At 35.6% G+C, this 14,071-nt stretch overlaps 1 protein-coding gene across 1 annotated transcript; it reads right to left on the minus strand.

Annotated features, from left to right (window-relative positions):
• Positions 1 to 12,122: 12,122 nt before the first annotated feature.
• LOC139867924 (receptor-like protein kinase HERK 1) lies at positions 12,123 to 13,206 on the minus strand. Its single transcript, XM_071856268.1, has 2 exons — positions 12,398 to 13,206; positions 12,123 to 12,135 (listed from the first exon to the last, which is right to left on the minus strand). Exons 1-2 carry the CDS (start codon positions 13,204 to 13,206, stop codon positions 12,123 to 12,125), a joined length of 822 nt encoding a protein of 273 aa, XP_071712369.1.
• Between the last annotated feature and the right edge of the window lie 865 nt (positions 13,207 to 14,071).

Below are 14,071 nucleotides of genomic sequence, written 5' to 3' on the forward strand. Positions count from 1 at the left end.
CTTGTCTTATGTGCCTCGTTCAATATCAACTTCCTTAATCCACCCAACTTCGGTACCCAAATACGATTTGCAAAATATCGAATTCCATCTTCCCGCATAACGAGTTGCTTCTCATACTTCTTCATTATTTCATTTCCTATATTTTCTTTAGTAAGTGCTTCTCGTTGAACTTCTTTGATTTGTGAGTTGAGATTCATGCGAATTTTTATGTTCATCGCTCGTACTCGGATTGGTTCTCGTTCCTTTCTGCTTAGAGCATCGGCCACCACGTTCGCCTTCCCGGGATGATAACGAATTTCACAATCATAGTCGTTTATCAGCTCGACCCACCTACGTTGCCTCATGTTCAGCTGTTTCTGATCAAAAATATGTTGAAGGCTTTTATGATCAGTAAACACAGTGAATTTAACCCCATACAAGTAGTGTCTCCACATCTTCAATGCAAACACGACTGCTCCCAATTCTAGATCATGCGTCGTATAATTCCGCTCGTGAATCTTCAATTGTCGAGATGCAAATGCAATTACTTTCTTTCGTTGCATAAGAACACAACCAAAACCTTGTCGCGAAGCGTCACAATATATTTCAAAATCATCGTTCCCTTCAGGTAACGATAAAATAGGCGCCGTAGTTAACTTCTTCTTCAGTAATTGAAATGCGTTCTCCTGCTCCGAGGTCCATTCGTATTTCTTCCCTTTTTGCGTTAATGTTGTCAGCGGCTTAGCTATTCGGGAAAAATCTTGAATAAACCTTCTATAATAACCGGCTAAACCCAAAAATTGACGTATCTGCGTTGGTGTCTTAGGAGTCTCCCATTTTTCAATAGCTTCAGTTTTTGCTGGATCAACCTGAATTCCTTCGCTATTAACAACGTGACCAAGAAATTGCACTTCTTTCAACCAGAAAGCACACTTAGAAAATTTAGCATAAAGTTGTTCTTTTCTCAACAACTCCAGTATCAACCTTAAATGCTCTTCATGCTCTTGCTCATTCTTGGAATAGATAAGAATATCATCAATGAAAACGATAACAAACTTATCTAAATACGGACTACAAACTCGATTCATGAGGTCCATGAATACAGCTGGCGCATTCGTCAATCCAAACGGCATAACCAAAAATTCGTAATGACCATAACGTGTCCGAAAAGCAGTTTTCGGAATATCCTCTTCTTTGACGCGTAGTTGATGATAGCCCGATCTTAAGTCGATTTTTGAATAAACACATGATCCTTGCAATTGATCAAATAAGTCATCAATTCTCGGTAGTGGATACCGATTCTTGATAGTTAACTTATTTAATTCACGATAGTCTATACACATCCTAAAAGATCCATCTTTCTTCTTAACAAATAAAATTGGAGCTCCCCACGGTGAAGTACTCGGTCGTATGAATCCACGGTCCAGTAATTCTTTTAACTGACTTTGAAGTTCTTTTAACTCGGACGGTGCAAGTCTATATGGAGCACGAGCCACTGGTGCAGCTCCTGGTACTAAATCTATTTGAAATTCTACCGATCTAAATGGAGGTAATCCCGGCAACTTTTCCGGAAAAACTTCAGGAAAATCTCTTGCCACAGGCACGTCGTTGATGCACTTTTCTTTCTTTTCGACTTTATTAACATGTGCTAAAATAGCGTAACATCCCTTTTCTAAACACTTTTTGGCTTTCAAACAGCTAATGAGTTTTAGCTTTGACTTACCCTTCTCTCCATAAATCATCACCGGTATTTTATCCTTACCAGGAATACGAATTGCCTTCTTGGCACAAACAATTTCCGCTCCTATTTTGGACATCCAGTCCATGCCGACTATTACATCAAAACCTCCTAATTCCACGGGTATTAAGTCGATTTTAAACGTTTCTCCGGCTAGATTTATTTCACAATCACGACAAATTTTATCGGCTTTAATTAGCTTACCATTAGCTAACTCAATCAAGTACTTAGCATCTAGAGGTAATGATGAACAATTCAATTTAGTGTAAAAATTTATACACACGTAACTTCTATCGGCGCCAGTATCAAATAAAATAGATGCTGATAAGTTATTAATGGTAAACGTACCCGTAACAAGTTCCGGGTCTTCTCGTGCCTCTCTAGCATTAATAACAAACGCTCTTCCACGTGCAGGTCCGCCATTCTGATTCGGGCACTGGCTCTTATAGTGACCTTGTTTTCCACACCCAAAACAAGTAATGTTAGCCAAAGCAGTTCTATTTGCGTTGGTGGCAGGAGTCTTGTTACCATTTGCATTTGTAACGAGAGCCTTACAATCTTCAGCAAGATGTCCCTGTCTATTGCATTTAGTGCACAACACACTACAGTAACCAAAATGATGTTTGTGACAACGGTTGCATAAAGGACTTTGTCCTTTGTAACCAAAGCCTGAACCGCTACCCGCACCTTTCGTGGTTTCTTGTTTCTTATAAGGTTGTTGTTGGTTACCTCGATCATAACCTCCATTCCACTTTTTCTTGTTCCCCAATACCTTCACCTCAGTATTGAATGCTTTCTTGTCCAAAATGACCTGATCCATTAGCTCGTTTGCCATGGTTATAGCTTCATGAATTGTCTTAGGTTTCGATGCTGTAACGTTTGCCTTGACCTTTTTGGGCAAACCACCTTTGTACATTTCAATCTTCCGTGCTTCGGTTGGAACCAATTCAGGACATAGTAAAACCAATTCCATGAATCGCTGATTGTAGTTGGTGATTTCAGTACCAACCACCTTCAAACTTCGTAACTCATCTTCTAACTTAATAACCTCATTCCTTGGACAATACTCGGTGATTATCATTGCTTTGAATTCTTCCCATGGAGTATCATAAGCTGCATCTCCTCCTACCGCCTTCACATAATTCTTCCACCATGTGAGTGCACTATCTTGTAAAGTGCACGATGCATACTTGGTCATGTCTTTTTCATCACAACCGCTGATTTTGAACACCGTCTCCATCTTTTCTATCCATCGGGTTAAACCGATAGGTCCTTCCGTTCCACTGAATGATGAAGGTTTGCAAGCTTGAAACGTCTTGTAGGAGCATCCTACGCGAGGATTTGGATTAACTGCAGTAGCTCTTGCAGCTTCGACCCATAGCATTCTATCGTTGACTCGCTGGTTGATGAAGTTCTCGACTTCTTGTTCCGTCATTCGGTTCAATCGCGCCATTTCCTAATGAAAGAAAATAATTATTCACATGGATTATTATAGATGTAGTGTGTATTTATAGTACATTTATAGCTTGTTAATAATATGAACCAGGTATTATTATAAAAGCCTTTTCTTCTTATTAGCGTTTTATAATTATATCTTGGGTAGTACCTACCCGTTAATGTTCATACTTAATAGCTTAGTACAGAATCAATTACTACAATCTAAATAATACTTAACCATGGAAAATTATTGCATTTCATACTTCGCTATTTTACATATGCTTATCTTACATCAAACTTTAAGCAAACCACACTAATAATATTATACAAAACATTATATGATTCCATGGCTTAATACGGCAGTGCATCGTTCGGTCTATTTTCTAGGGCGTTTAGTTCCAATGAATGGCCTAACGCTTATCCTAGCTGTCTGCCTACGTTTTGGCTGAGGAGCCGAAGAACTAGATGCGGGGATTGCACTAATAGGAATAGCGGGAATAGGGGTGGTAGTGTTGAGTGGAATTGGTGCTACGTCATTCTTACTAAGTTCGGGATTTGAATTTTCTAATTCATTCGCTTTTCGTTTCTTTCCTTGATCGAATTTTTCTTTCGTAATTTCTAGTATTTCTTCCTCGGGTTCACTTTCCTCTTCGGGTTCACTTTCCTCCTCGGGTTCACTTTCCTCTTCGGGTTCACTTTCCTCCTCGGGTTCACTTTCCGATATTTCTATAGTTGGTTCATCTGGAAATTGTGAGTCTTCCCCAAAAATACCATTTTCGTCATCGGATATGTTAATGACTGAAACACAATCTGAAGATTCTGGTTCGGAATCGCTGAATGTGATAACAAGTTTTGAGCCCGACATCTATCATATAACAACTAACCCATTAGTACTACATAATATTTACATATAAATTTTAACCAACAATGATAAGCAATGGTTTTTAAATCAAACCCGGTCAAAGTCCAGACTTACTAATGTATCCTAACGACTTATCGGTTAGACACACTAATGCAAACCTGGTTCGCTAAGACCAACGCTCTGATACCACATGTCATAACCCGTCCTTAACCATAAGAACGCGTTAGATAACGTATGATTTCATTGCGAGGTATTGACCTCTATATGAGACATTTTTGAAAGAAAACTGCATATATTATACATTACAAACCATAACCATTATTTTTGTTACAAGCTTAAGACAATAAAAAGAAGATTAACGTTTAGCGATAATCTTCGACTTACAAACTTTACAAATGATGACAACAACACGGTTTCTAGCATATTTTACAATGCAACATCTCGGATATGCAGTTTTATTTTTGACACAAACATGCGTACGCAAGATCCTGGTTAGATCCAACATGATACAGCGGAAGCTTTAGAAATCACCTGAGAATAGACATGTTTTAAAAAGGTCAACATAAAGTTGGTGAGATATAGGTTTAATGCCGGCAGCAATATATATATATAGACCACAAGATTTCGTATATAAACAGTTTAATAAAAGTATTCTAAGTGGTTGAGCACTCGGTAACCATACTTAACATTTTCACGTCGCATATTCCCTTTAATATGAAATCTTACTACACCGTACCAAATGTAGTCACAAAACGAAGTACTGTGCAACCGTTGAATACTGGTCGTCCAGTCCGGTTGGGGTTGTCAGGCCCGATAGATCTATCAACAGGATTCGCGTTTACAATACCGCTGTAAATATTAGTTACCAAGCTACAGGGAAGTATGCCAGTGGTACAACTCAACGTAGAATATATTTTTCAGTTACTTGTGTCCATAGCGTAAAACATAAAGTACATGTATTCTCATCCCGAAATATTTAGAGTTTAAAAGTGGGACTATATACTCACTTTTGTCTTGATGATATAAATAATTTGACTCGGTCTTCCGGTTGATATCACGAACCTATCCATATATAATATATCAATATGTTTTCATTTTAAACAAACGTTATATATATATACTTGTTATACTTTTAATACTTTGAATATTTCCTTAGTCCGAAGTTAGCAGTCCGAGGTTAGCAATTCAATTTTTAATGGTTCATTTTTAGATGTTTAATATACCCGCAATGAATAAATACAACCCCCAACGAAATAAATAAAACTCCCGTAAAACCCCATCATAAATGTATTGGTCGAGATTAATCTTGACCCATGGTACCGGTGTTGTCAAATGACGTGTTGCGTACAATCATGGGATCTTATGATTAATCTTCTCGTGTTGCTTACGGGTGATCCTGAACCATATGAAATTGAATTATGAGTACATATATATAAAATATCATGTTATCTTAGAAGTATGTGATTTTATGTAAATTTTTCCAATGAATCCCGAAGTCATTTAAGCCTTGGATAACCAATTTTGTTTCGGTCATAGTTTCTTCGTTACAAGTCCGTTTTCGTTGATTCAACTTGCCATCTCCTTGGATCGAGTCCCTCTTTAAGACTATGAACTGTAAATACCTTAGTTTGTATTCAAAATCACACGGCATAGGTCAAACTTTAGTGAAACTTATGAAGTTAATCATTTTCGTTACAACAAAATCATTTAATGACCATTTTTCTAAAAATACCTATACTTTGAAAAACCAAGTTTTACCTTGTTAAATTAGCATATACATAAGTTATATTACAGGTCTTGAAGTATTTTAAAAGTTAAGTTAGAAGGATCTATTTAGTTTGCAAACAAGTTTGAAAACATTCAAACTATGTTCTTGTTGTTAAACTTGTATACCACAAAATATGATAGCTATATATATATGAATCGAATAAGGTTATGAACATATATTCTACCTCAAGTTCCTTGGATGAAGTTGCTGTAAAAGAGAAGTAAGAAGCTAGAATCAAAAGGGTGATAGAAGTGGATGAAAGATTGGAAGTAAGTTGGTGTTCTTGGAGGGTTTTCTTGAAGTGTTTTTGTATGGTTTTCTTATGGTGTTTTAGTATGGTTTTTGAAGCTAGATCTTCAAGGTTATGAGCTGAGGTGGTTAAGGTGTTTTAGGGTTCATAAGTATGTGTGTGTTTTGGCTAGATACTTGGAGTAAAATGAATCAAAAATGGGTTACTCCTAACCCTTTAAAAAACGTGAATGGGGGAGTATGGAGACAAAATTTCAAGTGATAATTTTATGTATCTAGTCCTAATTGCTTCCAAGTTCAATTACCTAGCCCTCATGGCATGAATAATGGCTGGTTAGGTGGTGATTTTGATGTGTATTTACTATTAGTAAATACGTATAGAAGCTTGGTATGATACGAGTACAAATACTCTAGGTATACGTATAGAAATTTTGTGAAAAATGGAATGAGGATTCAAATATAGCTATCTTTTGTGAATACACTTATATGATTTTATGTATTTAAGTTCTTAAAAGTGATTAAATACATTACTTATACGATATATGTATAAACATTATAAGTCTTAAGTATTTATGTCAAATAACGTTACGTATAGTTATCGTTTTGAAAACTTAAGTTAGTAGTTTCAAAATACACATATAACTTGTTGTTATTAATACAAAATGAGATATTAAAACATTTATTAATCATGTTAAATATGTATATATACATTTATATATACAAACGTACAATTATCATATATTGTATAGTTCGTGATATCATCGGTCAAACTAGACGGTCAAACGTTGTGTAAAACTCTTTTCGGAAATATAAATCTCGACAATTTGGATTGCTTATCATGTTGGCAAGGTTTAATTTATGTAAATATTAATCTTATAAGTATAGAATGATCGAAAAAGTGCGGGTCGTTACATGTGCTACCGGTTGGGTGTTCCATTGTTCTCTATCTCGACGGCATGCTCTGCCTGTTCAAGGGTTTTTACTGGGGATATTTTCGGGGATCACGCGGTGTCTTGTGCTGGTATGGTGGGTATTAAGCATCGACATAATGTTGTTCGGGATTCCCTTGTTGATGTTTGTTATCGATCTGGGATTTCAGCGAGAAAGGAGGTTGACATTGGGTTGTCTGGAGGGAACGACAGGGCCCTCAGACCTGCAGATGTGTTACTTTATTCCTGGGATTGTGGTCGCGATGTTTGTGTTGACTTGACAGGGTCTTCTCCTTTGACACAGTCTGGGCTTTCTGACTTTGTCCCTGGACGTGCTGTGGTTGATGCGGCTCGTCGGAAGCGGGTCAAGTACGAATCTAGCTGTCAGACGATTGGTTATGGTTTCATTCCTTTCTCATTTTCTTCCATTGGGGAATTAGAAAAGGATGCTGTTTCTTTGCTAAAGCGGGTTCAGAAGAGTTCGATGACGCAAGATATTGGTGCCGGTGCTGCTGCTCATATTTTTACTAGGATAGGTTTTGCTATTGCTAGAGGTGTGGGGGCCCAGATTGTCTCTAGGCTCCCCACTAATTTTTTGTAAGTTTTAATACTTTTAAGTTATTATTATTATAATAATAATAATAATAATAATAATAATAATATAATAATAATAATAATAATAATAATAATAAAAGTAACTTCTTAGTCACCACATTAATTTTTAATAACTTTCAAAGATTTTTCTAACAAATACCCGACAGTTTTAAGGGCTATCATGAATAAACATAAAAGACTTGTAGGTAATGATCAGATATTTGAATTAAAGTGAGAGTTATAAAATTTTATTAGAATTTTTTTATTACTAATACAAATTATTATCATTAATTATTTTCTGATACCACTGACTATAACTTTTAGATCGGTCACCGATCATTCTCATTATAACTAGCTATTTTACTGAGAAAAAAAGAGTAATGATATACTCTGTATCCTCATATTTTATTTCTACCATTGATCCTACTCAATTAATTATTGACACATGAAAAAAATAAGAATTATGATTTTGAGAGAGAATTTATACTTTAGACATTTGTCACAAAATTAGCATGATAGAAGGATCTTTAGGAGGAAATGGTAGGAGGATTAATCATTTAAAAAAAAAAAAAGAAAAAGGAAAAGGACTAAGGGGTAAAGATGTTACAGTATAATAGATAAACTAGGAAGTATAAAGAATTGGGCTTACTTGAAACATTAATGCTTTTTCCAACTCTTTAACAATTTCATCCATTTGTGGAAGCTGATTCTCCGTTTTTGCAAAACACATATTTAAAATTTTCAGGAAAGTATCCAATGAATCCTTGTTGGGTCCTTTAGGTAGAAAATTTTTGTTTTCATAATTTTCTTCTCTAAATTTAGATGCTAAACGCTTTCTTAGTGTTCTTCCCTCCTCAAAGCACCTATGTACCACTTGCATCGACTCTTTATTCTCCTCAAAGCTCCGCCTCAAAGCTGATTTCTTCTTTGTCCTCCTCAAATAAACTCTGCCTTCCTCATTATCATCTAAAATAAAATCTGTGATGCAACTCCCACAAAAGATTTCAAACATGATGACTCTGAAACTATATATATTTGATTCCTTATCAACTTGATGATCGGTATTTAGAAATCGAGACTCTGTAAAGTTAACAAGTGTCGCCTCCCCGTTAATATTGGCCATAACGTTACAAATAGTTATGTTACGTAGTATTATCGCCTTTCTGTACTGCGTCTCTGTTTGAAGATAATTCAAGCCGCGTGCAACATTAACACATATTCTCAAACATATCTCCCATGTCCAATCACGTTTTTTTATATGCCTTTGAAAGTGATCTTGATTTGGTAACTCATAAACAAGTATCAAAACATCATCTTCGTCACAAAATCCAACAAGAGACTGAATGTTGGGATGTTTACAACTCCCAAGAATTTCAAGTTGATTATTGAAATATACAGTTCTATCGCGGTAGCGTATTATATATACCTTGTAGCGTCTCTTTGGTAACTCATGATGCATATGCTTTCCTTCCATGGAAAACATATATTCCCTATCAACACACTCTAGTTCTACGTTGTAAGCAATCATGTGGCGACCTTTATAGTCAGTGTTATTCATTGGTCGAGTGGAGAAATTATTGGTGGCCAACTCTATGTCTTTAAGTGGAATCCTTAAGTGTTCCAAGATCTGAGCCTGTATCAACATTATAAACTATCACATTGAAATTCGAATAACTTTATTTAAAATAATTATAATAAAAGTAAGTAGTTAATTTAACTACTTGGTTAGAATTGGGTATTGTTGTTGTTATGTACTAGTATTAAAATTTCATATATTATGTTTGTTTTTGGTATTTGACGCAATTTACTCGGTATCAGGTCTCCCGCTCAGATGCCTTGATTACCCGAGGTTTACACTTTATGAGAGAGTCAATGTACTCGTTCATAGGGGGTTTCCTCGTTAATCCAAAAGTGTGAAGAAGATTAAACAAAGGAAAGAAAATCGACATATGGAGCGGGATTGCGTTTATTGATCATGGCTCGCCATTCTCAAGCTCAAGAGGTTTTCTTAGGAGTCAAGAAGGATTGAAAACTAGTGGAGGTTCAAGAAAAATTAATTACACTAGAGTCTTCGGTACTTCAGGTAGATCATCTTCAATGGCTTATTTGTTTCGACTGACCGGGGAAGATAAAGAAGAGGTTTTCTTAGGAGTCACTATTAATAACACATCCGTCCAGTGGGAGTTGGCTCGGGAATGGAAGATCGGGTTCGTCCAAATTCGTGCGCACATATGAGGTCGATGTTCCAACGGTGAAACTGAGAGCGATAAGGTGGAAGATCAAGGGTGTGATTGTGTTCCCACATGGCTGCCTTGACAGAGTTGTCTACGTGTTTGTTCTACCGGGTAGATGGTTTAATATGCAGATGGATTGCTTAGGCAATGTTGGTTTGGACTTCGACCTGTTAGCTTTTGAACTACGGAGATATGTGTTGTATCCAAAGAGAGATTCTTGGTCCTAAGCGAGTAGCGTAGATCGGATTATTTCTCAGCGGTATTTTTGATGTCGAAAGACTCCCTTCCTTCGTAGTATAGCGATGTGAAAGTACGGCGTGATTAGGGCCGGTGTCTCATCCGGAAGTATCAAAAGTAGTCGTAATGAGTGGGTTAAAGGTTGTTGTAGGAGATATGATCGGAAGTAAGGTTAGAAGCTGAGTTTTGTCCAAAATCTTAAGTGGAATATTATTGAGTGAAGATATGTTGGACAAAAGGAGGAAGAAACATAGTATAGGGGTAACCTCGTGGATCGCGAGGGTGACCTCCCTGTTCGCGAGCCATGCTTTCAAGACGCGAGAATATTAGTCGAGAGTTTGATGATCTTTGAACCAAGACCCTCGCGGATCGCGGGGGTAGGCCCGCGGATTGCGATTATCTACATGGACTGCAAGTCGCCTGATTTTGTTTCTTATTTTGTACACTTCTATAAATTGAAACCCCAGCCTCATTATAACTGAACACCTATGAAAATAATAAGAATTTTTTTTTTGTTGGTCGTGGATTAAACCAATAGCAATATTGGATATAACCACGTCAAATTCCGTGTATTTTTTACGTTTCTTACATTATTTTTCTCGTTTACTTTGTTATTATCTGCTTGTTGTTAGCGAGTTGATAACTTGAGGTTATTAAGATCTTGTTAGGGCTCTCTAAATTCGTAACAAAAGTGAGCAGGAGCCAGTAGAACTTGTTTGATCTGGATCTACAAGGTCATCCCACATAAATAACCATACCAATAACACGCAAGCCATTCACATCCTGAACCGCCTCAGTTGCAGCCGAATAAGAATAAAAAATAATGATGAAAGCGTAAACACGATCAACCTAACATTTGATTTCAACGACCGAATCCCGTCACTTAAGCCTTAGAATAATTTTAGTGGATCTCATACATAACTAATAATAATTGTAGTTATTGATTAATAACTGATTGTTAATATGAATTCCTCTAGGCTGTTTTATTTCGTTCTCTTTACGTCGTAGCGTGCTTGCTTAAGGATTGAGCAGAACTTGGGCTTTGAACTTTACCGCCGATACAATCTTCTTCAATGCTGATTATATATATATATATATATATATATATATATATATATATATATATATATATATATATATATATATATATATATATATATATATATATATATATATTCCTCTATTTTCGGGGTTTGGAACCTAGTCAAGCTAGGCGGCTCAGTCCCATGCCGATTAGAGATGTAGGAGTCAAACGATTTGGGCCATAAATTTTTGCCAGTGTAGTTTCCGTCATGCAGATATCATAGGTTTAAACTTTTAAAGGGAAAATGCTTCGTACAAATTGAAACTATGAGGCATAAGAGAAAGAAAAGAAAAGAAATTAAATTGATTAGGAAACAAAATAAAATAATAATAACAAAATCACGTGAATTGAATAGGAGAGGTATCCGGAGAAAACTTAGTAGGCAAATTAAATGATTTGTTTTTTCTTCTTTAAACAATAACTCATCTTGAATAAAATAAGAAGAAGAAAAATTTCGGGATTGCTAAATTTGCGTTTGTCCAGCATAACAAAAAAGAAAGAAAGAGAAATCGTGATGAATTGTAGTTGCATTAGACTTTCGGTGGAGTTTTTGTTGTTGTTGCAACGTTTTGACAACTGCGGCAAAAAAATACAAAACAAAAAATAATAACTAGATAGAAGCTGATAAAACTGGATCCCTCAGGATCACCGACAAGTAGTCGATGACCGGATGATAACAAACTTGAAGCGAAAACGGTTAGTCAGAGGGTGTAGAGAACCCGCTCTGATATCATGTTAGACATTGTAAACTCGTTTCTTATTATTGATCATAGAATCGGTATTTATAGAGGTCATAGTAACCCTAATGACTAACGAAATCCTAATGGACGCAAGCTCTGGCCAATCTATATAATTCATGTAACAGTTAGGTGTTACATACTTAATTTTCGTAAGTATATCTTAATATTAAGTTAGTTACCTTTTCGGAATTTGATGGCCCACTTTGAACTACTACATTTCTTAAGTGTGTTTCATCCTCTGAATTATCCTTGTTTATTGTTTTCATTTGAACTATCCCAGCTTTCTACATCAGAGCAAGAAATAAAATGTTAACAAACATAATGATTTGAATGCAAGGATGATCATATAATAAAAAAAAAACACAAATAAAAATCAAATTTAAATAAATTACAGAAAGAAACAAAAAAACGAAAGGATCTATCCGTCTTACATTATCTTGCAACTTTTGAGTTACAACATCAAGTTCATCAATAATATCTTTTGCATCCTTGCGACTAAATCGATCCATTTGTAAGCATGATTCCACTGTACGTATGAAGTAGTACCTTGAGGTCCCATATTCTGAAGTATCCAATGGCAAATAGTTTAAATCAAATATCTCTTGTTTACCGATTATTTCCCCTAGTGACATTTTCCTATTATTCAAAAATGACAATGGAGTATCGTCTTGTACACTTGTCCCACACAATATTTCACATAAAACGACGCCCAAAGAGTAGATGTCGGACTTATGTGTCACACCCCCACTCTTGTAAGTTTCCTGGTCTATATACCCCTTTGTGCCGATTGTTTGAGTATGGAAAACTTGGTTCCTCCTATCTACTTGATGCTTTATTGAAAATTCAAATCCAGATAATTTAGGTATCCAATTTTCATCTAATAAAACCGTGAAGCTACTAATGTTACGATGAATAACATAGTAATTTTCTCCCAATTTATGATGGATATATTCTATTGCGCGGGCAATACCAAGAGCTATATCCACTCTTTGAATCCACGTGGGAGTCGGTTTACTTAAATGTGCAGAGAGACTTCCCATTTTATAAGATTTGTTTACGATGATTTTTTCACCATTTTCGTCACAAAATCCAATCATAGAGACTATATTTTCATGTTTTAGAGTAGAAAGCATAGAAATCTCAGTCATAAACTCTACGTCTCCTTGCCCATATCTACGATCTAACCTCCGAGCTGAAAATTTTAGCCACTTCCCAGATCGCTTCAAGTTTCCTCGGTAAACATTGCCAAATCCACCTCTGCCGACGATGTTTTTTTCAGAAAAGTTGTTGGTGGCGTTTATTATTTCTTCAAGTGGGATTCGAAAGTGAGCCAATTCTGTGATTGTAGATGCCATTTTTTGTTAGTGAATTGATAATTTAGAAGGGAAATATTATACAATATTGGTTTTAATATGAAGAAGAAGACTACAGCAAGCTAAACTTACGACTTACATAAGTTGTCACAACTACTACCCGGCCGTTTGTAAATAAACCTAGTACTCATTAAGGTTTAAAAAATTAAAACCATTTATTAATTAATACTCCGTAGCTGGCAATCTGACATGTTTACACATGTGACAACGATCTTACACCATTTTTAAGTAATTTATACTCCAGCTGACTTTAAAAATTCGGAATTGTATAGCTGGCCATCTACCACTATATATATATATATATATATATATATATATATATATATATATATATATATATATATATATATATATATATATATATGGGCATGATCAATGCAGAAGTAACAAATCGGGGGGAAGCGGGGGAAGCAATTTTTTTTTTCCAGTATCAAGATCACACGAAAATATGAACATTTAGAAGAGACACTTTGTGATGAATGTTATTATTTAGACGGGAAAACGATCGACAAAAATAACATTCAAGATAATATTGTTCGTGAAGAATATGAACGATTTTTTTTTCATGTTTTGTAAAGTAAAATTTAGCCCGATTTAGAGTTTAGGGTTTAGGGTTTAGGGTTTAGGGTTTGGTGTTTTGGGTTAATTCCATTAACCCAAAACACCAAACCCTAAACCCTAAACCCTAAACCCTAAACTCTAAAACGTTCGTGTTAAAAACTCAATCTAAATCCTAAATCTAAACCCTAAATCTAAACCCTAAACCCTAAATTTCTAAACCCTAATATCTAAACCCTAATATCTAAACCCTAATATCTAAACCCAATAGCTAAAACCTCAACATATG

Source organism: Rutidosis leptorrhynchoides, chromosome 9 (genome assembly GCF_046630445.1).
Source record: "Rutidosis leptorrhynchoides isolate AG116_Rl617_1_P2 chromosome 9, CSIRO_AGI_Rlap_v1, whole genome shotgun sequence".
NCBI lineage: Eukaryota > Viridiplantae > Streptophyta > Magnoliopsida > Asterales > Asteraceae > Rutidosis > Rutidosis leptorrhynchoides.